A 27,038-nucleotide genomic window follows, 5' to 3' on the forward strand; every position below is an offset into this window, starting at 1 on the left:
GTTTTTTTGCATATATTCATGCCACGTGGCGCCACATCAAGTGGTATGGACCTAAGTGGCACAACTTAACAAGTTCAGGGTGCCAGATTTCGATTTTGCAAGTTCGTGGACCTAAGTGGCACCTCGGGACAAGTTCGAGGACCGCTGGTGTATTTAACTCTATTTTATTTTAGTGTGCTGGCTTTCTTGGAGTCTTGATGACTCGCCGACAAGTCATGGACACTTGGATTGAATTCTGTTGGCTTGGCACTTTCTATGTTGCCAAAGAGTAAAAAAAAATACTGCAGGCGAGCTCTCTCCGAGAAAGGAGAACGCCACCTTACAAGAAAACAGAAGCAGGTTGGGGAACGCCCGGCAGTTTGGGCGTCAAAGGTTGAAGACATTTTCTCACAATAATTTTCGAAAAAAGCCGCTCCCGCCGCACTGGTAAAATCAAAACCAACATTTTAACCCGCTTCAGGATGGGGTCTCAGGGAGGGAACTTCTAGAAAACCTCTAATGCACTTCTAGTGCCAACTGCCAAGTGACCAAGTCCGGTCAGTCGCTCCCGATGCCGCCGTTGAAGTACGCCGATCTCCTCCGCCGGCGTTCCGAGGCTCTCGCGAGTCTCGTCGCGAAAGCCTCGGGATGCTGCCGTCTGCCCATCGTCTACAGATGATGGGGGCGCTGCTCGACTCGGAGTTTCCGAGAGAACACTGCTCCGAATTGAAGAAGCAGCAGTGCAGTGTCCTCGCCTGCTGCTCCTCTACCAACGGACACAGCTGACCCCGCCTCACCAAAGCAAGCCTTTATTTGCGACGCAAACTTCAACCACGCACCAACCAACAAGTCGGGTGACGGTGACAGAGCCCGTCACGTCATTTACCATCATGCCCCCCGTGCACGTCCGCCGAGCGCCGCCGCCTTCCACCTGCCGGCGACCTCCTCCATCGCCCGGCGCGACGCGCCCTCGGGCGCCCACGCCGCGTCCGCCGCCTGCCGCAGGTCCCCCGTCCGGCGCCGCACGGCGCGGCCCTTCTCCCCCTCCATCAGCTCCCGCACCGCCGCCGCGACCTCCTCGCGCCCGATCAGCCCGTCCGCCCGCGCGGCGCGCGGCCGCAGCGCCACGCCCACGCTCTCCGACAGCACCGCGGCGTTGGTCCTCTGCTCCGCGTGCAGCGGCCACGCCACCATCGGCACGCCGGACGCCACGCTCTCCAGCGTCGAGTTCCAGCCGCAGTGGGACACGAAGACGGCCGTCGCCGGGTGGGAGAGCACGCGCACCTGCGGCGCCCAAGACGCCACGGCGAGGCCGCGGCGGCTCGTCCGGTCCAAGAAGCCCTCCGGAAGCCACGCCACCGGATCGCTCCCGTCGTCGGTGCAGGTTTTCCCCAAGTCGGAATTTTCTCCGTCCAGGCTCGGCATGCGCACGGCCCAGAGGAACCTGTGGCCGCTGTCCTCCAGCCCGGCGGCGAGCTCCGCCATCTGCTCCACGGACAGCGCGCCGGCGCTCCCGAAGGAGATGTACACCACGGATCCCGTCGGCTGCCTGTCCAGCCACTGTATGCACGGCGATGCGGCGTCTTCGTCGGAGCTTGGCCGGATGAGCGGTCCCACTGGGTAAGCAGGCGGGAACGTGCCTTGCTCCGCCGCCTGCCGGAGCTCCTCCACGTTGCCGGGCTCCATCTAGTAGAAGGTGTTCACCAGGAAGCCGGCGGCGGCGCGGTACCGGCGGCCCTCCTCGATGAGGTGCGCGTAGACCGGCTCCTCGCTGCTCCGGAACCCATCCGCGTAGTCCTCGCGGCGCAGGGACACGCCCCCGGGAAGCCGGAGCGCGTCCGGGAGGTCGCGGTACTCGCCGGGGGCGGCGCCGTCGTTGAGCTCCACGGCGCGGCGCATGAAGGAGAGCACGTAGAGGCTGGCGGGGTAGAAGAGGTACCCCGGCACGCCGAGCTCGGCGGCGAGAGGCAGCACCGCCGCGGCGAAAAGGTCCGGGACCAGCGCCGCGAGCGGGGCCGCGGCGCCGATGTCGCGGAGCAGGGCGCGGAGGCGCGGGACGGAGCGGGCGATGAGCTCGAAGAGCGCGGTCTCGGCGCGGGCGCCGGGCGGGAGGTCGTCGAGCGGGACGGCGGGGAGCACGGCGGTGGCGACGCCGGCGTCGCGGAGGGAGGAGAGGGCGGCCGCGGCGTGCGCGTCCGGGCCGGCGGCGGAGAGGCCCGCGAAGGTGACGAGCGTGGCCGCGAGGCCGAGGCGCGCGACGAGGCGTCGCGCGAGCTCGGCCATCGGGTTGAGGTGCCCGGCGCCGGGGCTGGCGACCAGCACGACGTGCGGCCGCGGCGGGGCGTCAGCGCAGGTGGCCAGCGACTGAACCATCGATCGCAGAGGCTCCGGCGTGCAGCAGCGCCGACCGTGGGGCGAGCTGAAGGCGGATCCGGATTGGGTGACTTGCCTAAGGCAAGTCACCACGTAACTGGCGCCCCCGTCTCCTCCCTCCATTCTCCATCTAACCGCTCACAACCATTCAAAGCAACTTGGCCGCTGGCCGCTCGCCCGCCACCGTGCCGCGGTGGCTCGCCGCGCACCTGCCTGCCTGCGCGCCGCTCGCCGCGGGCCGCTCGCTTCCCAGAACGAGGGTGATTGAACGCATCGTCGAAGTTTTCCATGGCCGCGTCGGCCGCGGAGATTGGCAATGTTGTTGAGCGACGCGAACACCCGTTCCGCCCTTCAGCTTGCCCGGCTCGCCAATCGAGTACCTCCGGCGGCTGCTGGGCATCCTCGGCTTGTCCGTCATCCACCGCTGCGACGCCGACTGCGGCGTCCCGATCTTGGTGGACGACGCGGGCATGCTGCACGCCGTGGACGTCGCAGCGAGGAGGCCTCCTTGAGGGCTTGAGGCTGCTTGGCCTCCATGGTGACGTCGGGGAGCGCGACGGAGAGGTCGTCCGCGGCCTTGCGGCTGCGATTCTTGTCCTGCGTCGCTGTCCAGAGCTCGTTGCGCAGTACCCTGATCTACTCATCCGCGCCGCTGAATATGAGGTCCTTAATGCTCCGCTGCTCCGGGGCGCCGCCGCGCCGGGGCGCCGCCTTGGGCGGGCACCCGAGCGGCACGCGGTCGGGTGGCCGAGCGGCGAGCGGTGCGCGGGCCTGCGAGCGAGCGGCCCGCGGCAAGCGGCGCGCGGGCAGGTGCGCAGCGAGCGGGCCGCGGGCAGGCAAGTGCGCGGCGAGCGGCACGCGGGCGGCGGGGCGGGCGAGCGGCCAGCGGCGCGCTGGCAGGTGCGCGGCGAGCGGCGGGCGGCACGCGGCCAAGTTGCTTTGAATGGTTGTGAGCGGTTAGATGAAGAATGGAGGGAGGAGATGGGGGCGCCAGGCAAGTCACCCAATCCGGATCCGCTGAAGGCACGAGGACCCGCGTGGTTGGTGTTTCTGAGTTCTGACTAGGAGGACGGGGACATTGCGCTGGCTACTGAAGTATAGAGCACTAAAATGGCAGGATTGGAGGAGGCGGCGGTGGATCGCCGGGTGGCCAACGACTCCATCCGGCTGGGTGGACGTGGAAGCAAGAAGAACTGCCGCGTACAGGCGCAGGCGCAGGCCCACATGACCTGATCCTGCCGTGCTTCTTCCTCCACTGTTGCCGTCTTGCCGACCGCAGCCACTGCTCCACGTTACAACCCGCGAGTGCGCGATCCCAGCTATCCTAAGCAATCTCTTACGCTGTTGCGCACTATATGCAAAATTCAAAACTCCAAAACTATCACATCAAATATGCGACACATGCATAAAAGAACTAAATTTAAATAAAATATAAAATTAATTGCATAGTTTGTTTGTAAATTACGAGACAAATCTAATAAACCTAATTTGGCCATAATTAGAAACTAATTTGCTATGGTAATTACTATCATAAACATATGTTAATGATGAATTAATTAGTTTTAATAAATTCGTCTTGTAATTTACAGATGAGTTCTGTAATTAATTCTATAATTAGTCTATATTTAATACATCAAATATGAAAAGATTCTCTTGCAAAAACTTTACACGATGCATCTAAACAAGACCCGAATCGTCATCCACGCGCCGCCCTCCTCCCTCCAGTATCCTGACGGCTCCCCGCCACCTGGTACTACCCTCTATTTCAATTAACCTTTTAATCTTAAACTTAATTACTTGTTTTATTTAAAAAATTTGTATAAATATAATTAAATTTAAGTTATATTTAAAAAATTTATCAATAAAACAAGCTATAATAAAAGAAGTGTCAGTCAATGGCAGCGACAACTTTGATATATAGTAGAGGTCAGACCACCTGAACAATAGCGTAAGACTTTGTTCTTCAGGCGAGTATGTAGTCGGACGTATGGAACAGCTGGATGCGGACCAACTTTAGACTGAAAACTTCTTCCAAGAAAGCAACTCTAGAATCAGCAGCACAGTTCTTGTCTGTGTCCTATGAAATATTTAGAAATGTAGGAATGCAAAGATCTTCAGACAAGAAGATGAAACAAATTTGATTGTCTCCAGAAGATGCAGTGAAGATCTCTCCCTTTTGTCGTATAGGTGCACTTCTTCAGCAAATAAGATGAAGCTTGTAGCTTGGAGTAGTTTTTTCCCTGTATTGTTTGTTTGTAAATCCTCCCCTACTCTTGTTGCTTCTGAGCCTTATATGCTCTTTGTAACTTACTATGTAAATTTGTCACCATTTGCAATAAAGTTTAGGCAGTCCTAGAATTTCCGTAGTTTCCCTCAAGAAAATTGTTGGAAATCGAGGTGGCCTCCGGTCAGCCTCTCAAATTTCTAGTTACTCAGTGTATTGGGTCCTTTTAATGGCAGAACCGTCTTTTCACTTCCGGATGGCAAAGCCTACCAACAGATGAAGCTGGCTTTCGGGTGGCAGAGCCAACCTACGATAAAGCACATACCTTTTGCGATCCCAGGTGACAGTGCGAACCTTCGATGAATCACAACTTATATTTTTTTCGAAACGAGGCTCATCCCCAATTCTGTTATGAGAAACGGAATTACAAAGTATCGACCCCCGACGCCTGAAGGTGGGAAGGCGTTCAACAGACAAAGAGAACGGGAGAAAGGGTCAACAGGGATGGGGGTTAGGAGGGGGGAAGCTCAGGTCACCAACCTGACTTTCAAGCGAGAAGAGTCGAATGAGCAGCTCTAAACTTAGGGTTCCTAAGTAGAGGCACAACCAAAAGAGACACACAGAGATAACATCCACCCGCGGCGGGTCCTCACAACAGATAAAACGAACGTCCTAGTGACTCCAACTTCCGAGAACTTGCATCCAATGTCCTCAGGCGTTCATGTGCCCTCCTCCTCTGTTGTTGGGGCCGGCAGGAGCCTCTGTGATCTGGCTTGCTGCGCCAGCACGTGATGCGCACACGCCAGCAGATCCTTGACACCCTCCACTAGCCCTCCTTGTAGTTCCTCCTTGTACAGACCTGCCCAATAAGTCATGAAGGAAGATGCATGTATTAAAATCTCAGCAGGATGTCGAATGATTTTTTTTTGTCAAAGATCGCTTTATTTCTAGCTTTCCAAATTGCCTAGCAAACAGCAGCAAAGCCAAAATGATAAAACATACGCCCATTGGGCATCCATTTATCCACCCAAGTTTTGTATTGTTCACAATTATTAGGTATGTTGGAGGCCTGAAAGCAATGTCCAATCAAACCCTAAATGCATCTGGCCACCGGACACTGAAAAAACAGGTGATCAACAGTCTCCATTTGTTCACAAAAAGCGCAAGAGGGATCACCCAACTAGTTTCTCTTCACCATATTATCCTTAGTAAGGACAACATTTTTCTCGAGCAACCATGTGAATATTTTGATTTTGTATGGTAATCTAGCTTGCCATATGTGAGCAAAACTAGCACTGGATTGGCCGCTTGTAATATGTTCATATACGCTTTTATTGGTGAAGACCCCTCCCCTCCCCCCCCCCCCCCCACTTCCAACTAACCTTATCACTCTGATTTTCAAAGTTATATGCAAATGTTTCCTCAAGTACCGACATCCATTCTTCAAAAAAAATCCGGGGGCAGCCACCTGTCAAATTCCAGATGACCTCTCCTCTCCCTCATCTCATGAACTGTGATGTTTTTATCACGACACCATTCATACAAAATTGGGTGAGTGGTGCACAAAGGTTTATCACATAGCCATGTGTTCTCCCATAAAAGGGTTGCCTTTCCATCCATGACTTGAATATGTCTACCCCCAGGTAAACCTGTCTGATTTTCAGCAGGTCAGACCACATGGGGGAATCATCTAACCTGTGTTTCACAAGGCAGATAGGTTTATCTTTCAAATATTTCTTTTTAATTAACTCTTGCCAAAGTCCATTTTCTTTTTCAGGCCTCCACCACCATTTACATAGCAGGCTGATGTTCATTTTGGAGATATCTTTGATCCCCAAGCCCCCCTTTACTTTGCTTTTACATATGGTATCCCATTTCACCGGATGATATTTTCTCCTAGCCCCTCTTCCCTGCAAAAAAATTTCCATCTTTGCTTGTCCAGGGATTCCACAATATTTTTTGGCAGGAGGTATAATGACATATGATATATAAAAGAGCTAGACAGGCTGGCGTTTATTAATGTTGCTTTGCCAGCAATCGAAAGGGAACTCCCCTTCCAGGTTGATAGCTTCTTTTCATTCTTTTCCACCAATGGTAACCAATCTTTAACTTGAATTCTACTAGGGCTTACTGGCACACCTAGGTATTTAATGGGAAAGGTACCAATCTGTCAGTTAAACATATTAGTATATTAAATGCATTTAGTATCATCCCCATTGATCATAATGACCTCACTCTTAGCAAAATTAATCTTAAGACCTAATAGCCTCTCATATAAGTATAGCATGAGTTTCATATTTCTTGTAACTTCCAAAGCGTCCTTAAGACAAATTATGGTGTCATCTGCATACTGCAGGATGGCCACTCCATTTTCTATAAAGTTGTCTGCAAGACCACAAATGAGCTTTTTTTGTGCCTTCATGATCATTTTGTATAGACAGTCGGCAATAAAGTTGAATAAGATTGGCGACGAAGGGTCACCCTGTTTAACTCCTTTATGGCTCACAAAATAAGGCCCCATGGAATTATTTATTTTCACACACATAGTACCACCAGTTATGACTTGTTTAATCCAATCACACCATTTTGAGTTGAAACCTAAGTAACTATATTGCTTAACCGAGAGACCAATGCTTACAAGAACAAAACTTTATTGCAACACAACAATACTACACAAGATCATAAAACACTCTTCTTCTTTTAGTGGCTAGCCTAGTACTCACTCTTCTCTGCTACCACTACCACCTCTCATCTACCATACTCATGGATGAATACTATGTCAAAGAAGGGTGTCTCTATTTATAAGCCAATTGAGGACATAATATTAGGACAAGTCTCCCCTTCTATAGAATTCCAAAACATTATAACATATTCTAAATTTATTAACTACTAATTCTAGACGGGTCCATAAAAAATATCTCGTTCTAGCATTCTTAAATTTAGTACATCGCGGATAATGGGTAGAGCAGTGCTCCGTACAACCGTTCCGGAAAAAAGATTGGCAGTAAAATATATCTAAACCCATATATATTTTTAGTTTTTTACAGCCATCTTAGACAGTCTGGTGTCCTCAAATTGAAGCTCGACAGATCCAGACGCTCATTACGTGACAACCGCACAAGCTACAAAAGAGACCGCGCAACGCAACGGTCAAAATATAAAAGAAAGGAAGCATCCAATGGCGATGTATTTTTTTTCTATGAAAAATAGCGATGTATTTTTTTTCTATGAAAAATAGCGATGCATTTCAGTGTTACATGGTGATATGATAAATAAAGGAAGGATCAAAGTGATAAGGACACGGCTACGATGCCCGAATATTTGGCCCAATCTTTCACGATACTCAAATCAAGAAACTAGATATTTCTTAAGCAAATGAAACAGTTCAGGAAACACACTTGAATAATAAGATTGGTATCATATTTCTTGTTCCTCAACACGCCAGTACAGGATGCAGCTAGTAGCCAATAACCTTCCGTGTGATCACACTACAAGAAACCATTTAATCAGTGACGATTTTTGACGAAATTTTTGTGACGTTTTCAGATATCGTCATGGGTCTGCAACTATGGATATAAGGCCCATAACATAGTGACAGTTTATCAATTTCGTCATGAACCAGCCCTTTATCAATTTCGTCATGAACCAGCCCTAAACCTGTGACGTTTTAGCAAATCCGTCGCAATTAATAAATTTAGAATTATTTTCATAGCACAAGGTGAGAAATCAAAAATAGATAGAAAAATAAAAAATGTATTCCCCAGAAAAAATAGAAACAAACGGAAAAATTTTTGGAATAATTCTTTTTATACATATTCTCTATTATTTGCAAATCATTTTTGGCCTGCTCCAACTTTTTTGTGGGCTGAGCCCGTGGCCACTATGATGCTGGTGGGCTACAGTTAGTAATTTCGGCCCATTAGACATTGGTTACTTGAATTATTGTTAAAATAGAATTGTTTATCTCAACGAATCAGAATAAAATCAGTAGCGTGATGGTTGTGGTGCTGGTTCCGAGAGTGCTGGGCGCGGGTTCGATCCTTGGCGGGCAACATGTTTTTTCCCGGTTCTTTTATTTCTCCACATTAAAACCATGACACACGGCTGAGCAAAAAGACCGGGGAACGGGGATTCGAACTTGCAACCCTGTGCTCATCATGGATGGCATTAACCACTGGGCTGCAGCTATGTTTGAAAACTAAAGTAACAAAATATATAGATCTGTCACTTACTAGATTTACTTGATGAACACATGTGGTTCATTTTTCTCTTTTTAATCCGTAATTAAATTTCATAATTAGTATTTCTCCCTCATATGAACTTCAAATTTGATGATTTTTTTCATAGAATTTTTCTAAAATCATGGTGTTTCATTTAATGGCGTTTGTTTGTATGTTAATTGCTGTTTTTTTTATCGTATCCTTATGTCTTGTTTTCTTCCACCCAAATATAGAATACAACAGTATGTTTATGCATGACAATTTGTGATGTAACTTCATATTTTCTAATATTATGGTTAATTTAAGGTTGTTTTCCAAAATTTAGGTGCATACGAGTTCAAAAAATATTATGTGGTATTCAAATCTCAAAGTTTGACTTGAGTTATATGAGATTAGTTGATAGAGGTTTCCATTTATGAACAATGTATAGTTCGATAGTAATAGACCAACTTGAATTTTTTATAGCAAGCTAATTGACCAAAAATATGTTGTCACTTCAATTTGTAGATTTTTTTGACAATATTAAGATATTATTATAATTATTGCATGGTAACTTGAAGATAGAAGTACGAATTATACATAGGAAACAATTGAATTTTTTATCTACCTCTATAATATGAGGTTATAACGGAACATACGAGGCTAGATATGCGTTTATACAATTTTTCAAATCTTATTCGAGATACATGTAGTTCAATTTTGAATTACTTTCAATAAACACACGGAAATTCATTTAAACTATAGAAAATAGTGAATCAACTCCAAAATTTTGAAACTCCTAAAGAACAACGTATATGTAGTCTGTTTCATGTAAAAAATACTTTGGGTATATGACATAACTTAATTTGCATGTTACTTCACAAAGTTTGAATTTAAATGTATTTCTATTTAAATGAATACAAACTGTGAATGATTGTGTCAACTAGGCCAAAATCCTATCTCGGGCCATTTTTTGCTAAGGCCCAACTCCTGCTAGCCACTCACCTCTGAAACAACGATCCAGATCAATCCACCCCACTCAAACCCTAGCCGCTCCCTTATCCCTCCGGTCGTCGCCTCTCTCCCCCACCTCTAATCCCCCGTCGCCCTCCTCCGTGGCCCCTTCAAGGGGCCGCTCGGCCACCGCCTCCGCCATCACGCCGCCGCAGCCGCTCGTCCACCCCCTCTGCCACCACGCCAAATCTCGTCTCCCTCCCTTCCCTACCAGCTCCCCTCAGATCCATCCGCCAGCTCCGTTCCCCTCAGATCCATGCGCCGCTAGCTCCTCCCATCCTCGCGTCGCTCCCATTTGGCTTGACGCACCACCCCCGTGTAAGCCGCCACCACCGTACTGCACCCCGTCCCGCCCTCTGTCTCGCATCGAAGTGACCCTCCGCTGACCCACTGTAGCTTTGTGCCCAGCCATGGATGGCTTGCTGGCGCTAGATCCAGCTGCAATGGAGGCGGAGAAGGTGCTCAAGCTCTTCTTCCGCGAGTGCCGAGAGGGGCGGAGGCAGGAAAGCTCCCCTCTTGTTATTCGCTCGCCTCTTTATCTCTTTATGCTCGCGGGGTGTGCAGGCATATAATGCGGCGAGCTTTGCTTTTCCATTTGCAGGGTGGGCGAGGCTGACGGCACAGCAGCAGCACCACCACCACCAGCAGCACACGATGAGTGGCGTGAGGTGGGCGGCGAGGCCGGCGCCCTTCACCGCAGCACAATACGAGGAGCTGGAGCACCAGGCGCTCATATACAAGTACCTCGTCGCCGGTGTGCCCGTCTTGCCGGACCTCCTCCCCATCTACCGTGGCTTCGTCTACCACCAGTCTGCCCGTAAGCGTGCCACCCTTCCTACCTCCGCCCCCTCATTCCTTCCTGTGCCGTCATCCATGCCCTCGATCTAGTGGTTTATTCGGATCGAGGGATTCAGGTGTCCTCCAACTCCGTTTGTTAATCCAAGTCTGGTATTCCATTTTAGAGTAGTTGGGCTGGATAGTCCACCAAATCTCACTATTTTTCGCAGTTGATTTTGTGTACGAGCAGCACGTTTAGGATTGCAATATTTTTTTCATGTGGACTGTTGAGTAGCTGTAGCTGGCATTGATTAAAAAGTTGGGTCCATTCTTTTGTGTGTTGCAGTCATTGAGCTTGAACGAGAGGCATGCGAGCAACCAAAGCCCATGGCCAAACACACCTGCATTGCTGGTAAGGTGTTCGATGAAATGTCCCTAGCACGGTAAGCGCCATAAATTCTGTCAGAGATATGCAGTTGGGTATGCTTCCCATCTATTAAAATGTTTGAAGCTTATTAACCAGAGCTGCTTATTTGATCTAGCATATTTGAAGTTTCAAATAAAAATGTTTGTCTTCAATTTACTTTGAAGAGACATGTATAACTACCATCTTTCTTTTGAGCAACCAATCTTTTTTATTCCCTACAATTATCAAAAGTTAACTATGCATTGACATTAATTTTTGCAGGCGATTCAAAGGGTTAAAGAACTGGCAGTTAGAATAGAAGAGAAGCCTCGCAGAGAAGAAATCTTTGCTTGGTTGCTGGTACCTGTCTGTTGTTGTTGGTTTCCTTGGTTGCTGGTACCTGTCTGTTATTGTTGGTTGTGCTATCTGTTGTTTCTGGTGCCGTAGTTGGCTCATGTGCCATGGTGAATCTGTTGTTGCTAGTACAGCTAGGAATTTTTGTATGTCCTGTGATTTGAATTTCTGTCAAATTGGTACTGAAGTTCTAGGTAATTGAATTTATAATCCTGGTCAAATTAGTTGATAAATTTTGTGGGCTGAATTGATCATTCTGATAAATGAGCTTTTCTTGTTGGCTTGTATATGGGATGAAAAAATGGCCAATCAAAGTGGCCCAGTTCTAAATTGGACCCATTAACAAGTGGGTCATGTAACCCTAAAAAACCCGTGTGCCACATCAGCAGCCACACATCATTGTCCACGTCATCGGTGTTTGCCACATCACCAACTGCATCATTGTCCACGTCAGCTAAATTATCCACATCAATAGACACGTCAGCGGCCATGTGGCAACCATCTATGACGTTTTTTTTCGTCACAATAACTGGATCTGGGCTGGGCTGAATGGGCTCATCAGCAATCTATGACGATTAAGAAACATCACGGATTGTGCTAATCCGTGACGATTTTGCTAAAATCGTCACTCGATTTAATCTATGACGCTCAATACATGACGTTGTCTGAAATCGTCACAGACATTGCTTTATGACGGTTTTTTTGTGATTCATGACGAACTCATTCCGTCACGGATTAAATGGTTTCTTGTAGTGTCAACTGAAATTGATTTATTCTCCCAAATGATAGCAGCGGCAGCAATAGAGTTGATAAATCTCGGGACAATATATATCAATGGTCCAAACAAGATATCGATATAATTTGGATGGACTATATGGCTCAGTTTGATAAACCAAACTCAAGTAGCGGCAATGATAAAAGAATATAGGAATCAGTTTACAAGATATGCAAACCAAACCCTAGGTAATTTCTTCCACCCGTGACCTCGACAAACCACGATCAGAAGAACGGGATCCCAACAGGAATCCAAGACGTGCCCTAGCAGCTGGGGCTCGATCACGCACTCCACATAATCCGACAAGGATCGGCAGCCGTCACCATGGCAACGAAGAAGGCAGCGCCGCCACAAGGGAAACCCTCAACGAAAACTCCAGAATAATTCTGCCGCCTGTTACAAGTGTCGGTGTCCTGACCCGGCGGTCCGGACCCAACTAGTAATGCTGCTGCGTGTTTCCTCGTCCCAGATGTTGATACAAGAGGCAACACAGTAACGCACGGGTTTATCCTGGTTCCGGCCGCGGGGCCGTACGTCCAGCAAGGTAGTGTGCGAGGGCACTGTATTATCTTGCACCGGGCGTGTCTGTAGTAGGGGGTACAAGCGAGGCGAGAGAGGGAGGGAAGCTCCCAAGTCTTTGCTAGAGAAGGAGTTGATTGAGGCGAGTGCCAAAATCGGGTTTCAGAGGAGCGTGTGTGCTCTGCTAGTAGTACGAAACGTTGTGTCCTACCGAATGGGCCGACCGCGACCCCCTTAAAGGAAGCATGCCTCCTCCTTTTATAGACACAAGGAGGGACGGTGTACATGCGCAGGAGATCGTGGAAGTCGTCGTCTTTTCCCCGAATCGCGGGGGTGCAGTGGTCGAGCACTATGGGAAGTACACTGTGGGGCATGTCGTCGGGCGTGGCAGTCATCCTGGGCACCGTCCACGGCCTTGCGGAGATTGTGCTGGCATCCTGACAGCCCCAGCAGGCGGCGTGGTCGTCGCTGTAGGGTGTACCGTCTTCCAGGTGTGGCGTGACAGCGTTTCGTGGGCCCTGCTGGCCAGGGTCTTGCATATATATGTGCGCCAGCGGTAGTGGGGCACGTGGCGGTCCCGGGCCCCCCCTGGGTGGAGTGCTAGCGCGTGCGCTAAGGAGGTCCGGGAGTCACGTGGAGGTCCCGGACCCCTCGAGGGGGGAGGTCCCGGACCCCTCGAGGGGGGAGGTCCGGGCCTCCTGCTGGTAGTGCTGAGCATCCCTCCTTGGGGGACACGTGACGGCGCCGGATCCCTTCCCGAGCAGGGGACGGGTCCGGGGCCGTTGGTGTGGTGAGGTGGAGTCCGGACAACAGGAGTTGGCAGAATAGTAACGGGAGCTGTGCCGAGCACGTCTCGTACCGCGTCGCGGGTTCCCACAGTGTTGCCACAGCGTCTGGGATGGCGGAGCAGTGACCGGAGTTGGCGGACGGCACTCCGGTCACAGCCACTGTGGGGAATGGCGGCCTGACGCCGTCTGACCTGGGCACTGTGGAGGAGTGGTTGGCATTTAATGCCTCCGTACGATGGACGGGTGAGCAGAAGGGTTGTTTGTCCTTTTAGTCGAGGGGTGGTCTCGAGCGAGACGGAGACGATTCACCCCGCTCGAGGGTAGATTCGCTACCCTCGAGCGAGGCGGAGACGATTCGCCTCCCCGAGGGTAGGCTCGCTACCCTCGAGCAAGGCGGAGACACGGGGCGCGGTCGAGGGTCTCGATGGGAGCCCTCGAACGAGATGGAGATCACCCTGCGGGTCCGAGGGGGTTGCGGATGGGCCGCGTGCTGGGCTTCTTTGAGTCCTTTCCTTTATTTCAGATTGGAAGGAGGCTGTAGGCCTTCGTGGGCTCAGTTGACTAATATATGTTTGCGTTTTTAGAGTGATTTTAGTACTCCGATTAGGGTGCCCCTAATTGTGGTCCCGACAACAAGAGCCAGCGCCCAGACTATATGGCTCGCAGGCCAACCAGACTCAACTCCTAAACGTGCTGGACTGGACATGAGATCTGACTCAACCGAACCAACCCAAATATCTAATTATTGACTTGACAAAGACAAAACTGACCGAACCAGGACTCAGTTGATTAAACAATTGAAATAGCTAACACAAGGCCATGCGTCACTTTAGAACATATTAAAATAAAGCGGCACTAATTTTAATTGGCAATGTATGCTATACAAACTACTTTCGTATGCAAACTATGAACACTCCAATCTGGATCACCAGATCAAGATCCAAGGGGGAGCGCATACATTGCCATTTTAGTTACTCTATCTCGGTCATTTTAGAATGTAGCCTTGCATATGGTCCAAAAAATGAGACTTGTATGCATTCTTTCCTTGCTTCTCTTCTTTCTCACATGAACTGGCTCCAAAAAATAAATCGTTGTATGGTATAACTGAAGCATTCATGTCAACTAAAAATAAACCAAACTTTATAAAAAAAATTTGTTGCTATTCCAGATTCTTGTGCAAGTCTAGAAACAACAACTTGATGTGCAATTGGCTCATCATTCTTCCATTCTTGAAACAAAGCCGTCCTCGGCTTTGGTGTAATGGCAAAAGCCTCTTTTTTCTTCTTCGCAGTAGCAAACACATCAGCCTTGATAGTACTCTCAGACATCGATTTGAGAACATGATGAACTCCCTTGTGCACAAACGAATAATTATTGGAACAACTATCATGAGTAGCATCCAGATCAAACTGCCAAGGTCTTCCCAACAATAAATGACATGAACTCATCAGCGCAACATCACAGTCGACTGTATCCACATAACTTCCAATAGAAAATTTTACTCGCACCTTATGAGTAATTTTCAGTGTTCCACTTTCATTCATCCACCGAATATAACATGGTGTTGGCAGTCTTTGTGCAGACAATGATAAAGCATGCACCAAATCTGAACTACTAGCATTTGTAAAGCTACCACCATCAATAATTAATTTGCATACTTTGTCTTCAACTTTGTACTCTGACTGAAAAAAATTGTAACGCTACCCCTTAACCATAACAGCAGTATCATCACTATGCACATCCCGTGCCATCATAGACAAGCCATCTAATGGACCATCTGTATCATCAATATTGATGTCAGACTGAGAGTCATAAGAAGAAGCACTACTATGCAGCCCCGATGTAAAAGAAAATTCAGAAACACTAGCATTCCCTAGGACAACGGCTTCAACAATGGATGTGGCCGTAGGAAGATCACTAGGCAACCCCATTATAGCTAGCTGGTTAGTAGAAGCATTCTTCTCAAATTGTGTAGCAAAAGCAAATTCAGAAGCAACCATATAAGAACTCCCACTGCTTGATAATATATTCTTATCTGGCTCAAGAGGAGGAACAAATCGTCGTCGTAGGACCTCCTTCATCTCATACCAAGAAGTACAATAATCATCACCATGTTCCCGTCCCAAACTCCACAACCATAATGACACATTAGGAGAGAAACTTTGTTTTGCCAAATTTGCCAACTGGTCTAATGTCCATTCACCAATCATATAACAATTGATAATAGCATCCTCATCCTCACACTTATAGTACTCAGATTGAGAAGTTGTTGAATATAGTGTGGGCACAAACTCAGCATATACGTGTTCAAATCATAAGAATCCATCACCTCAAATTAGCGCAATGTACCGTGAGCAACCCAGCAAAACTGATACCACCTGATAAGAACACAGCTATGATGCCCAGATATTTGGCCCAGGTGGGGTTGGATGAAAAGCCCGATGCACCGATCCGGATTCTCGAATCCCGCAATCTTAGCACCGGCATCCGAAATTACAATGCACCGATCTGGATTACAACGCCACTAGGACCTCTTGTTGTACCTCGGCAATCATAGCACCGCACTCCGGCGCACCCACTCGAGAAAAGACCCAATCGCCCCAAAAGACTAGTCCAATAGAGGAAGGGTGGCTCTCCCTTTTAAGGTGGCTTCCTCCTTCCAAGCTAAATAAGGTGGGATTATTCAGAGGCTCACACGGTCGCTGTCAGACTACAACTAGGCCACTTGGGCCATTTTTGTGTTGCGTCTTTGTCAGCGGATAATAGTGGAGGATGTCCTCATCACAAAGGACTCAGGAAGGCCGGGCCAGGTGCTCCCTTGATCACAGTTTTCATGGTAAGGGTGTGTTTAGTTGGTGAAAAGTTTGAATTTTGGTACTGTAGCACATTTCGTTGTTACTTGACAAATAATGTCCAATTATGGACTAATTAGGCTTAAAAGATTCATCTCGCGTTAATCAGTTAGACTGTGTAATTAGTTATTTTTTCAACTGTATTTAATGCTCCATACATATGTTCTAAGATTCGATGTGATGGGTACTCTAGAAATTTTTTTTGGAAACTAAACAGGGCCTAAGTTTTGCACGCACATGGTGGGCGGAGGCACATTGATTCTTGGGTATTCACCCTACTTTTTCCGGCACAAATTAGTGTATCTCAAGTATATGCATGATGAGTATAAATTATGTTTGGCCAAATACTTGAGTTATAATTCAGAGTATAAATTATGTTCGGCCAAATACTCTATTTCTTGAGTTATAATTCAGTCGAAAGCGTAATTCCAGTCTCCCAATCTCTTCAAGCTAGCCCATGCCACTCCGAACCGTATCCAAGAGGGGCAGTGTGTCTCTCGCTTAACCGCCAAATTTCACGGAGCTATTCCCCAAAATTAATTTGAGCTAGCCCTATTTATGACAGCATGAGCGACCATTGGTGAAGAGCGCAACAAGGGCCAGATCCAGCAGGCGGGAGCACCCTACATGGCTACGGCGAGGCCTGAACTGTGAGCGTCGGCATCGTCCTAAGGCAGCTGGTGCTGGCACGATAGATGGTAGGCCAACAGGGGGGTCGGCTGCTAAGAGCTTAAAGCTGAGCCTCTTTACAGTTGTTGCACAGTGCAAGACAACCTTCAGAAATAGTCGAGCATCAAACAATGGAGCATCAACCGAGCAAAACTTCATTTTCTCGTGTTTTCTAGCTTAATTTATTTGGTTGGTGTGTCGTTATTAAATTGAAGAAGAAATCAATAGATGAACTTTAAAAGTCCAAAACATGGTTAGACTCCACAATGATCGATCGAGCATTTTGTTTTAATTTGAAAAATAGGAATACTCAACTTCAAAATTCTAGCTCCGCCACTCCACATGCCGAGTATACGCCCGGATTATTATCGCGTGAAGGATCGGAAGGTGATAGCGGGTAGTCGCTTGTCTAGCTAAAACGTGCAAAGACAAACGCATGCATTGCCCAGATCGCTCAATAGCACGAGACGTACACGATTAGCAGGGTACCGGCAAGCGGCGAGACTACGGCTTCTGTTGGAATCAACCAATAATATTTTTTTCTCACACCAAATCAGTAATAGCCACCAGCACCAGTCAGCAGACAATATTTTTCTCTCACAATAAATTAACATCAGCCACTAACCACAGCGAGCCGAACAGAGGTCCATCTGTCACCTAAAGAATATACGGGTGGGTGGGTGCGTGGGTGGGACTCAATAGATCAACAGTATTCCGTTCTATGCTGCAGGTTACATTATAATATTTTATTGACGTGAGAAGTGTGTGATGTGATGTGATGTAAATAGGTCCAATAGTATTTCGTGCAGGTTACCATGATCCCCGTCACTTTTTCTGTAATTGTTGTACACGTCAGGTAACGGTTATAATTTTATTGCGTTGGGTGATGCATAATCCCCCCCACCGGCAAATGTCACAGCGGATGGGCCGGGCCCATCCTGCGTCCAGCGTGGGACATCAAGCCCATTCTTTTGTCCTGGGCCAGGATAAGATCATAATATATAGGAAAAAAATTCTATTTACCTTCCTGACCTATAGATCAAGTTTAACTTTCCATCTTAAACTCGAATACCGGCTATTCTGCCTCCTCGAAATCGCAAAACCGGACATATGACCTCCCTTGGTAATTTTTTAGAGGTTTTTCTCTTTTTATTTTATGTTTATTTTTAATAAATCTTTAAAAAATAAAATTATATTATGATATGATATCAAATTTTGTTAGACTCCACATGAATAGGTCTATGCAATAAACATGTGCTATGATATAATTTTGTAAAATTATATTTTTAATTTTAGATATATTTTTCTATAATTAATTCATATCTATATTTTTATTAGTCAAATTATGGTGAAATTTTTATGGTGATCTAATAATTAAATGATCAAGCTGTAGTAAGAATGTCATGCTCATAGGATCATGAATGCATGAGTTATAAATTCGGGAGTTTAATTCCAAGCTATATCAGACTCTTCAGTTTGTCAAGAATAAATGATCCAACGACCATGAAATTTTCAATGTAACTTAAGAATATAATTATTATCTCACCATAAAAATTTCACAATAATTGGATAAAGGAATATGTAGATATGAATTATTTACAAAAATTATATATTTAAAACTAAAAATATATTTTTTGTTAAATTATATTTTACAATATGTTCAATGCATAAATCTACTCTTGTGAAGTCCAATTAAATTGAATTTTATATTTTATGATTCTTGTGATTTACTATAATTTTTCAAATATTCATCGAAAATAAAAAAGGAAAACCACTAAGAAAATCACTCAGAGAGGTCATATATCCGGTTTTGCAAGTTTGAGTTGACATAATACCCAATTTTTTAGTTCAAGGTGAAACGTAAATTCGGGCCATAGTTAAGAGAGGTAAATAAGACTTTTTTCTAATATATATGATGTATATAATATAGAAAGCCCATTTATACTTATACCCGGACAAGCCCATTTAGGGAGTCAAATACAAGCCCAGTTGCAGTTGCAGTAGAGGCACAGCACCCGTCCCCCAGAGACAGCACCGCACAGGCACAAGCCATTTATATACAGGGAAAAAATAAAAATAAAAATAAAAAAGAAAGAGGAAAAAAAATAAAATCCAAGTCTTAACCGAGTCTCCCCCTTCCCCGATCCGCCGGCCGATCCACCCACCGCCGCCCCGCCATGCCGGCGTTCAAGGCCCCGGCGCCGGGCTTCGCCGTCCGCTTCAGCCCGTTCCACGAGAACCGCCTCCTCGCCGCGGCGTCGCAGCACTTCGGCCTTGTCGGCAACGGCCACCTCATCGTCCTTGACCTCGCCGCCGCGGGGCCCGGCGCCGCCCCGGCCCCCGTCTTCTCCTTCCCGACCTCCGACGCGCTCTTCGACTGCGCCTGGTCCGAGTCCCACGAGTCCCTCTGCGCCGCCGCGTCCGGGGACGGCTCCGTGCGCCTCTTCGACGCCGCGCTCCCGCCGGCGCAGAACCCCGTCCGCCTCCTCCGGGAGCACGCGCGCGAGGTCCACGGCCTCGACTGGAACCCCGTCCGCCGGGACGCCTTCGTCTCCGCCTCCTGGGACGACACGCTCAAGCTCTGGTCCCCCGACCGCCCGGCCTCCGTCCGCACCTTCCGCGGCCACGAGTACTGCGTCTACGGCGCCGCCTGGTCCGCGCGCCACCCGGACGTCTTCGCCTCCGCCTCCGGCGACCGCACTGCGCGGGTCTGGGACGTGCGCGACCCGGCGCCCTCGCTCATCCTGCCCGCGCACGACCACGAGGTGCTCTCGCTCGACTGGGACAAGTACGACCCCTCCATCCTCGCCACCGCCTCCGTCGACAAGTCCATCCGCGTCTGGGACGTGCGCGCGCCCAACGCGCCCGTCGCGCAGCTCTCCGGCCACGGCTACGCCGTCAAGCGCGTCCGCTTCTCGCCGCACCGCCAGGGCATGCTCATGTCCTGCTCCTACGACATGACCGTCTGCATGTGGGACTACCGCGCCGAGGACGCGCTGCTCGCCAGGTACAACCACCACACCGAGTTCGTCGCCGGTATCGACATGAGCGTGCTCGTCGACGGGCTGCTTGCCAGCACCGGCTGGGACGAGATGGTCTACATCTGGCCCTTTGGGACCGATCCCAGAGCCATGTAGCAAAACAAATCCAATTCGATAGACCAGGTGATTTGTACCATTCTGTTTTCTCTTATCTGCTTTGCATTGGGTGGTGGCCATAGTAATACAAACTACTACCTGTGAATTGTCACTCATCTCTTCTCAAATGAGCTGAGGGGGGTGGAATAATGTCAATAACAAATTGTTGTCAAGTTCATCTAGTTTACTACTCTATTTTCCTCAGCAAATTATGTGCAAATTAACTTGGGAAGGAGCACGCCTTTGCTTACCAGTAGGAAGTAACTACTCCAGCTTACACACTGATCAACACCTGCCATAAACATACGCTGCCACAAGCCATAACTTGGTTCTATGGCGAAACAACATAAAAAGTAACCAGAGGGTAGAACAGTGACGGGGGATCTAGGAAACCAGAGCAGCCCGGAGGGGTGAGGTGGTTAGACGGAAAGCAAACATTGTTGTGTTGCTTCCAAATATGCCACCAAGTATTGATCGTTGTTCTCCAGAAATTTTTCTGTTACTCTTCCCCATTTGCTTGGAAGCCTCATCAGAAAGTCAGTCATTAAGGGAGCTATGTTCGGATATATCCACCAGTTGCTGGTAGTCATTCCTTGATTTCTAGTCAGCGGTACTAGGTTTCACTGCAATCTTTTGCCGTGGCCTAAAGGGGTTTCTAGGCAACCTCCAAAACCTGACAGAATGTGTCCATCGCCATACTGTCTTTTGAAGGTTGTCAGCTGTTGTTATGAACCAGCAAGCAAGTTTTTTTAAAAAAAGAATCTCTTTTTTTAGTGTTGGTCATGCAAAACATTTTTGTCTTGAGCTTATTATCAGTTCCGGGGTTGGCAAATTGGATGAGCTGTTGTGGAGGATTATTCCCTACTGGCAACTATTCCCATGAATTGAAGCCTGATGTGTTCAGGGACCATAGAAGGTTTAACTCATCAACTTGTTTGCTGTGTCAAAGTGGTTTTGTACCCAGCTGATATCCTGAACTGTTTCATAGACTGTATTTCGTTCTGTAATTGCTAAACTGTAGATCTATGGCTGGCTTGCTGCTTACTAGCTATCTGTTCGCCAAGGAAATAAGAAATTGACTTGCTACCATGTCCGGGACTCCTAGCTGATCTTTTGTATATGCAAGTCTCGTTAATTTTATGGCAAGGGAGTTAGAGCAACTCCAGTAGGGCTACTAAATGGGCTGCCATATCCATATTTGCTCGGTGGGTACAAAAAATTGATCTCCAGCCATTGTTCTCAAGGCGACGCCTAGGCGTCCATGCGCCGCCCACCGATTTGCGCCTTGCTCGCCTAGGCGCCCGCCTTGCTCGCCTAGGCGCCCAGCCGCCCCACCTTGCTAGGCGTCCGTCTTACTGCCTTGAGAACAATGTCTCCAGCAGGCCTTCTAAATGGGCTGTCATTTTGGTAGGTCTTCTAAATCCCCCCCCCCCACCCCCCCCAATTTGGTGGCCTTTTATTTGTGCTGCCAATTATAGGCCCTCTATAGAAGTCCAATTTACTCGGCCTGCTGGAGTGGAGCCCTATATTTGGTCAAAATTTAGAAATGGGCTTCTAAATAAATATTTGCTCATCCAAATTTAGAAGCTCTACTGGAGTTGCTCTTAGAGAAGGCCTTCCAAATGGGCTGCTATTTTGGTAGGTATTCCAAATTTCTCTGCCCATCCCCTCAATTTGGTGGGGGCTCCTATATGTCTTTCGGAAGATAGATAAACAACTTATCTATAAAGCCCACTAAACCCCAACTGATGACCCATTTAACATTTTACTAAAAAAATATTGAATCAACTTCTCAAAAATGTTGAACCAGCATCTCAAAAATATTGAACCAATTTTTAAAATGTTGAACAAATATTCTTTCTTCTCTCTTCTTCTCCGGTGCTAGCGGCGGCGCGGGTGCGGGCGGCGTGAAGGGCCGTGGCGGCGCGCATGGTCGGCGGGGGTGCGTGGCCCACGGCGGCCCGCGTGGCCTGCGGGGGTGCGTGAAGCACGCGGCGGCGGGCGGGGGCGCGCGACAGCGCGCGGGGCTTGCGTGGCGGTAGGCCACGCCGGCCGGCGGGGGCGCGCGTCAGCGCTCGGGGGCGGGCGGTGCGCGGGGCCCGCGTGGCGGCAGTGCGCGGGTGCCGGCGGCGCGCGGGAGGAGATAGGGGGAGAGAGGAAGGAGGAGGGAGGGAGAGAGAGGAAGTTAGAATTTGGTTGGATCCAAAGGCTATAGTTGTTTTCACGAATCTCAAACACTAGAAGGTGGATATGAAAAAATCTTGTGGAAGATGTATAGGATTCATGCAATTTGGTGGCCCTCTATTTGGGCTGTCAACTATGGGCCCTCTATAGAAGCCCAATTTACTCGGCTTGCTGGAGTGGAGGCCCATATTTGGATGACTAAAATTTAGAAGTGGGCTTCTAAATAAATATTTACTCACCCAAATTTAGAAGCTCTACTGGAGTTGCTCTTATATGAGTTTCCATGGCAGGTCAGGTTCATTCCAAAGCAGAGCCATAGGCATCTCAATCTTGCTTAGTGATTTGACCTAGGGGTGGTAAAAGGCCCAACATTTTGAACTAGAAAATCTAAGTACTGGGCCTTAAAAGGGCCGGGTTCTAATCTTATACAATTTTGAGCTAAAAAATTTAAAGGTCTTATTGGGCTGTGAAGAGCCACTAGGGGCCATGGCCCATTACCACCCCTAATTTGACCTGCAGTTCAGCTAGTGATCTGTGCTATTGTCATAAGAGTAAAGTCCATCACCGGTCCTTAAATTTGTGTCGCTCTGTCATCCCGGTCCCTAAACTCACAAATCGATCGTTCAGATCCTTAAACTTGTCCATCTGTGTCATCTCGGTCCATAAACTTGTTCCACTGTGTCATCCCGGTCCATAAACTAGAAAATCAAACGTTTACGTCCTCAAATTTGTTCAATCATATCATTCCGGTCCCTAAACTTGATTTCGAGTCTCATATGGGTCAAACCAAGGCGATCTAAAATTTATATATCAAAAAGTAATTCACAACTTTTTCATATGAACTTGAATGAAGATAAATTTTATATCAAAATGGTAGCCCTCGACGTAATCTACAATTTTCTAGTTGAAATATTTTTAAATTAAAACTGTTTAGGGTCTCAAAATATTGTTGTAAGTTTATAGATTTTTAAATTTAAAAGTTAAAATTAAATTTTGGGACTCTAAATAATTTTAATTCAAAAACTTTTCAATTGCAAAGTTGTAGATCACGTCAAGAGATACAATTTTGATATAAAGTTTGTCTTCATTCGAATTCATATGAAAAAGTTATAAATTATTTTTTAATATAAAAGTTTTAGATCGTCCGGTTTGGACTTAGATGAGACTCAAAACTAAATTTAGGGACTGAAATGATACGACTGGATAAGTTTGAGGATCTAAATAGATGGTTTATAAGTTTAGGGACCGCAATGACACAACCAAATAAGTTTGAGGACCTAAACGATCGATTTACGAGTTTAGGGACCGGGATAACACAGTCGAACAAGTTTAGGGACCGGTGACGCACTTTACTCTTGTAATAATTTTCGATGAATATTCACAGGGTTACAAGTTTGAGCTTGTTTGGTGTTTTGGTTGTGGGGGACATGTCATAGCTGAGGTTGCGAAAATATAATATTCTAGTCCATATAACAGGGTAAATACTGTATGGAATAGGATCAGACGGTATGCATGGTTTGAAGGATAGCAAGGGACAGACTGCGACGCAGAGAAAAATCCTTGCAACTTGTGAGCAAGAAGATGGTATGTTTATCAAATGTTCGTAACATATTTATTCTAACATGGAGACTCAGCAACCAAAGATAAGAAAGCTTAACTAATCAAATCAATCTGGACTCAGGAGTCAGGCTCCAATTGGAATGTGTATTTGTTGGCTGAAATTCCTTAGAAATTGCTGCCAGGTTTCCTGCGTTTCGTGCTCAACATACATGTGAACAGCAAGCAGGACAGCCGCAGTGCTCTTCACTTTTACTCATCTACTACTAGTCACCTCCATGGCTGCTAATGGTCCCCTCGACTGCTCACTTGAGGCCTGCTCGATCACAAACACTGAAAGCGCAGGCTCAAGAGGTTGCTCCAGCGTGTTGGCATGTTAGGAATCCTTTGATAATCCATCCCCTTATAATTTTATTTTTCTTTTCTTTGGATGCCCTGCGAACTGCTGCGATGGCTCCGACACCTCTCTGGCCCATCTGACCTCTTTAGGGCCTCTTTAGGCCCTGTTTAGTTCTACCACATAAACATAAAAAAGCCGTAAATGTAAAAAAGTGAAAAAGAATCTTGCTAATTTGAAGTAATAAATGAAGTCTATTTACAAAACTTTTTGCATTGTTGGGCTGTAAATCGCGAGACGAATCTAATGAGACTACTTAATCCATGATTTGCAATAGCGATGCTACAGTAACCATCCGCTAATTATTGATTAATTATGGATTAATTAGCATCATTAGATTCGTCTCGCGATTTATAACCCATCTGTGCAAAAAATTTTGTAAATAGACATTATTTAGTACTTCAAATTGGCAAGATTCTCACACAAAATTTTTTTACGTTTACATGTAAAACAATCTAAACAGGGCCTTAGCCGGGCTCCTGCCGGCTCCAAAAACTGGCTCCGGGAGCTCCGGCTGTGTCAGTGAGAGAGTGGCTCTCGTCAAATTGCGGATCAAATGTTGATTTAACTAGAGGCCTCACACCTCAAAACCTCTTTTTTGAAGCAAACTCACACCTCAAAACTCAATCGAATCCTATAGTAGCAGCACAAATGGATCATAGAAGGACGGAGAAATATGAAGAAAAATAATGGACATGCCTTCAATGTGACTCTCGTATCAACAGAACTAAAGAAGAAAAATCAGTTGTACTACATGGTTTATCAACAAGTCGTAGGACCACAACACCAGAACAATTCAAGACTAAGACGAAATAGCAATGAATCTCTATCCAAACCTGAAAACTCACGAACTGGAGGATAAAGCAAGAACCATGCATATCCTCTCCCCCGATCTTGCTCAATAAGTCCTAATGGATGCTCAAAAAAAAAGTCCTAATGGACCATAATGCAACCAAATCATCGAAAAATTAGCTGGGAGAAAAAATCAGAGTAAGAAGAAAAAGAAAAGCGACCTCCTTGCTGAGAGAGAAAGAGGAGAGAGGGAAATGAGAGTGAGAGTGAACAGGCTCTGTTCTATAAGAGAGATGAGGAGATGACATCACCCGGCGGGTTACAGGCAGGGGCCTCCTCAAGAACCATGGATATCTCCTAAGCCTCCCTCTATTTTTGGGAAGAATAATGAAGAAGGTGGGAGAAAGAAGAAGAGAAGAAGAGAATTTAGAAGAGAAGAAAAATGAGCCCCTCTTTATGTCTTGGCTAGATTCGCCCCTAGTTACAGGTATCCAACAGAGATTTAAATCTGTTAAAAAAACTAACAACACAATACATATCACAAAACGCATCTAATGGGCAAAAAATTGACTCGTAAAAAACAGGTGACAAATAGATATCATTTTTTATAAATAAATAGTCAAATATTGAATTAAAAATTAATAATATCATATTTTTTTGAGATTACACAGTACAACTCAGACACTCACAACACACACTCACACCCCTATGAACACACGTACGCAAACCCTACCCCTATGAGCATCTTCAAAGACTGAGCCGATAAATCCTCGAGATTGATGAAGTCACTGCAGGCGTCTCGCTGTCGACGGAAACGTCGTCTACCACTTAATGCACAAAGCAGGCTACAGGCCCTTTCGCAACATCATACATTTAAATATGGAGGGAATACAATGATATATTTTCTAACTAGGATTTCAGCCCAGGTTGGCAGCAGGAAGCCAGGAACAACTGGGCAACTTACCGCCGCAGTACAAGTTGGTTCTATATATACAATAATGTTCTTCACCGGGCTAAGCTTTCGATGCTATCCATTTATCATTAACGAACGGCAAAATGAAATTAGAGGCGCAGATGCACATGGAATACACATTATCCTTACTAAAACACTTGAACATTACAATAATCAACTTGGAACCAGGACTGAACGTCACACATGCATCTATCCCACTTGAGGCGGCCGCGTACGTAGCTTGTTGCTGCTAGCCGATGATGGGGACCTGCGCGACGAGGCCGTTGAGGTCGATGAAGACGCGGACGCGCTCGGGGTTGAACTCCGGCGTCAGGGGCGCGCCTGGCGGGAGCACCTCGACGGAGACGTCGGGCCTGTCCTGCTTTATCTTCGTCACCGCCGGCGTCGCCGGCCGGGGAGCCCAGCAGCTCCGGCCACCACAGCTTGGGAGGAACCACTGGTGGTGCGCCGCTCATGGTCGATCTCTGGCTAGCTTGCTTATGGACGGAGACTGCGATGGTAGGCGTTCCGTCGTATTTCACTACACCAAAATCGAATTACCTTGGCGGCCAGAGATTTTCTTGGCGGCCAAGATTGAACCGCCAAGGAATAGTGTTACCTTGGCGGTGCTTGTTAACAGCCAAGAAAATATAATTTCATGACGGATTTTGTAGGCAGCCAAGAAAATTTGTAATTGCCTTGGCGGTTTACAAATTACGCCAAGGAAAGTTCTCATTTCCTTGGCCTTTACGTCAAACCGCCAAGGAAATTGTGCTTTTCCTTGGCTGTTTCATCGAAATGCCAAGAAAAGTTCTCATTTCCTTGGCCTTTTCGTTCAAACCGCCATGGAAATTGTGCTTTTCCTTGGCTGTTTGATCAAACCGCTAAGGAAAGTGCCCATTGTAACACATATATCCTTTGATTGTGGCACATTATATTGCAATAATTAAGATCATATTTAGTGTTGTCAAAACAAAACACACCTAGTTCTGCAATTATTTTTTAAATTGACATGAGATGGATAAAATTCTTGATGGCGTGTACATGTTGATTTCGCACATCTCATCCTAAATGAGTACACATGTCTTGT

General features: G+C 47.1%; 1 protein-coding gene, 1 long non-coding RNA gene and 1 pseudogene across 2 annotated transcripts; 2 read left to right on the plus strand and 1 right to left on the minus strand.

Moving 5' to 3' along the window:
* Positions 1-772: 772 nt before the first annotated feature.
* On the minus strand, positions 773-2,491 carry LOC120695707 (annotated as a pseudogene).
* An 8,465-nt stretch (positions 2,492-10,956) lies between these two features.
* Positions 10,957-11,573, plus strand: LOC120651405. Its single transcript, XR_005666164.1, has 2 exons — positions 10,957-11,163; positions 11,255-11,573. It is a non-coding gene; the product is annotated as an uncharacterized LOC120651405 (long non-coding RNA).
* Positions 11,574-19,008: 7,435 nt separating this feature from the next.
* LOC120695717 (peroxisome biogenesis protein 7-like) lies at positions 19,009-20,256 on the plus strand. The gene has a single exon (XM_039978936.1). It carries the CDS (start codon positions 19,107-19,109, stop codon positions 20,064-20,066), a length of 960 nt encoding a protein of 319 aa, XP_039834870.1. The 5' UTR covers positions 19,009-19,106; the 3' UTR covers positions 20,067-20,256.
* The last annotated feature ends 6,782 nt before the right edge of the window (positions 20,257-27,038 follow it).

The sequence above is a fragment of the Panicum virgatum genome, chromosome 1K (assembly GCF_016808335.1).
Source record: "Panicum virgatum strain AP13 chromosome 1K, P.virgatum_v5, whole genome shotgun sequence".
Lineage (NCBI taxonomy): Eukaryota > Viridiplantae > Streptophyta > Magnoliopsida > Poales > Poaceae > Panicum > Panicum virgatum.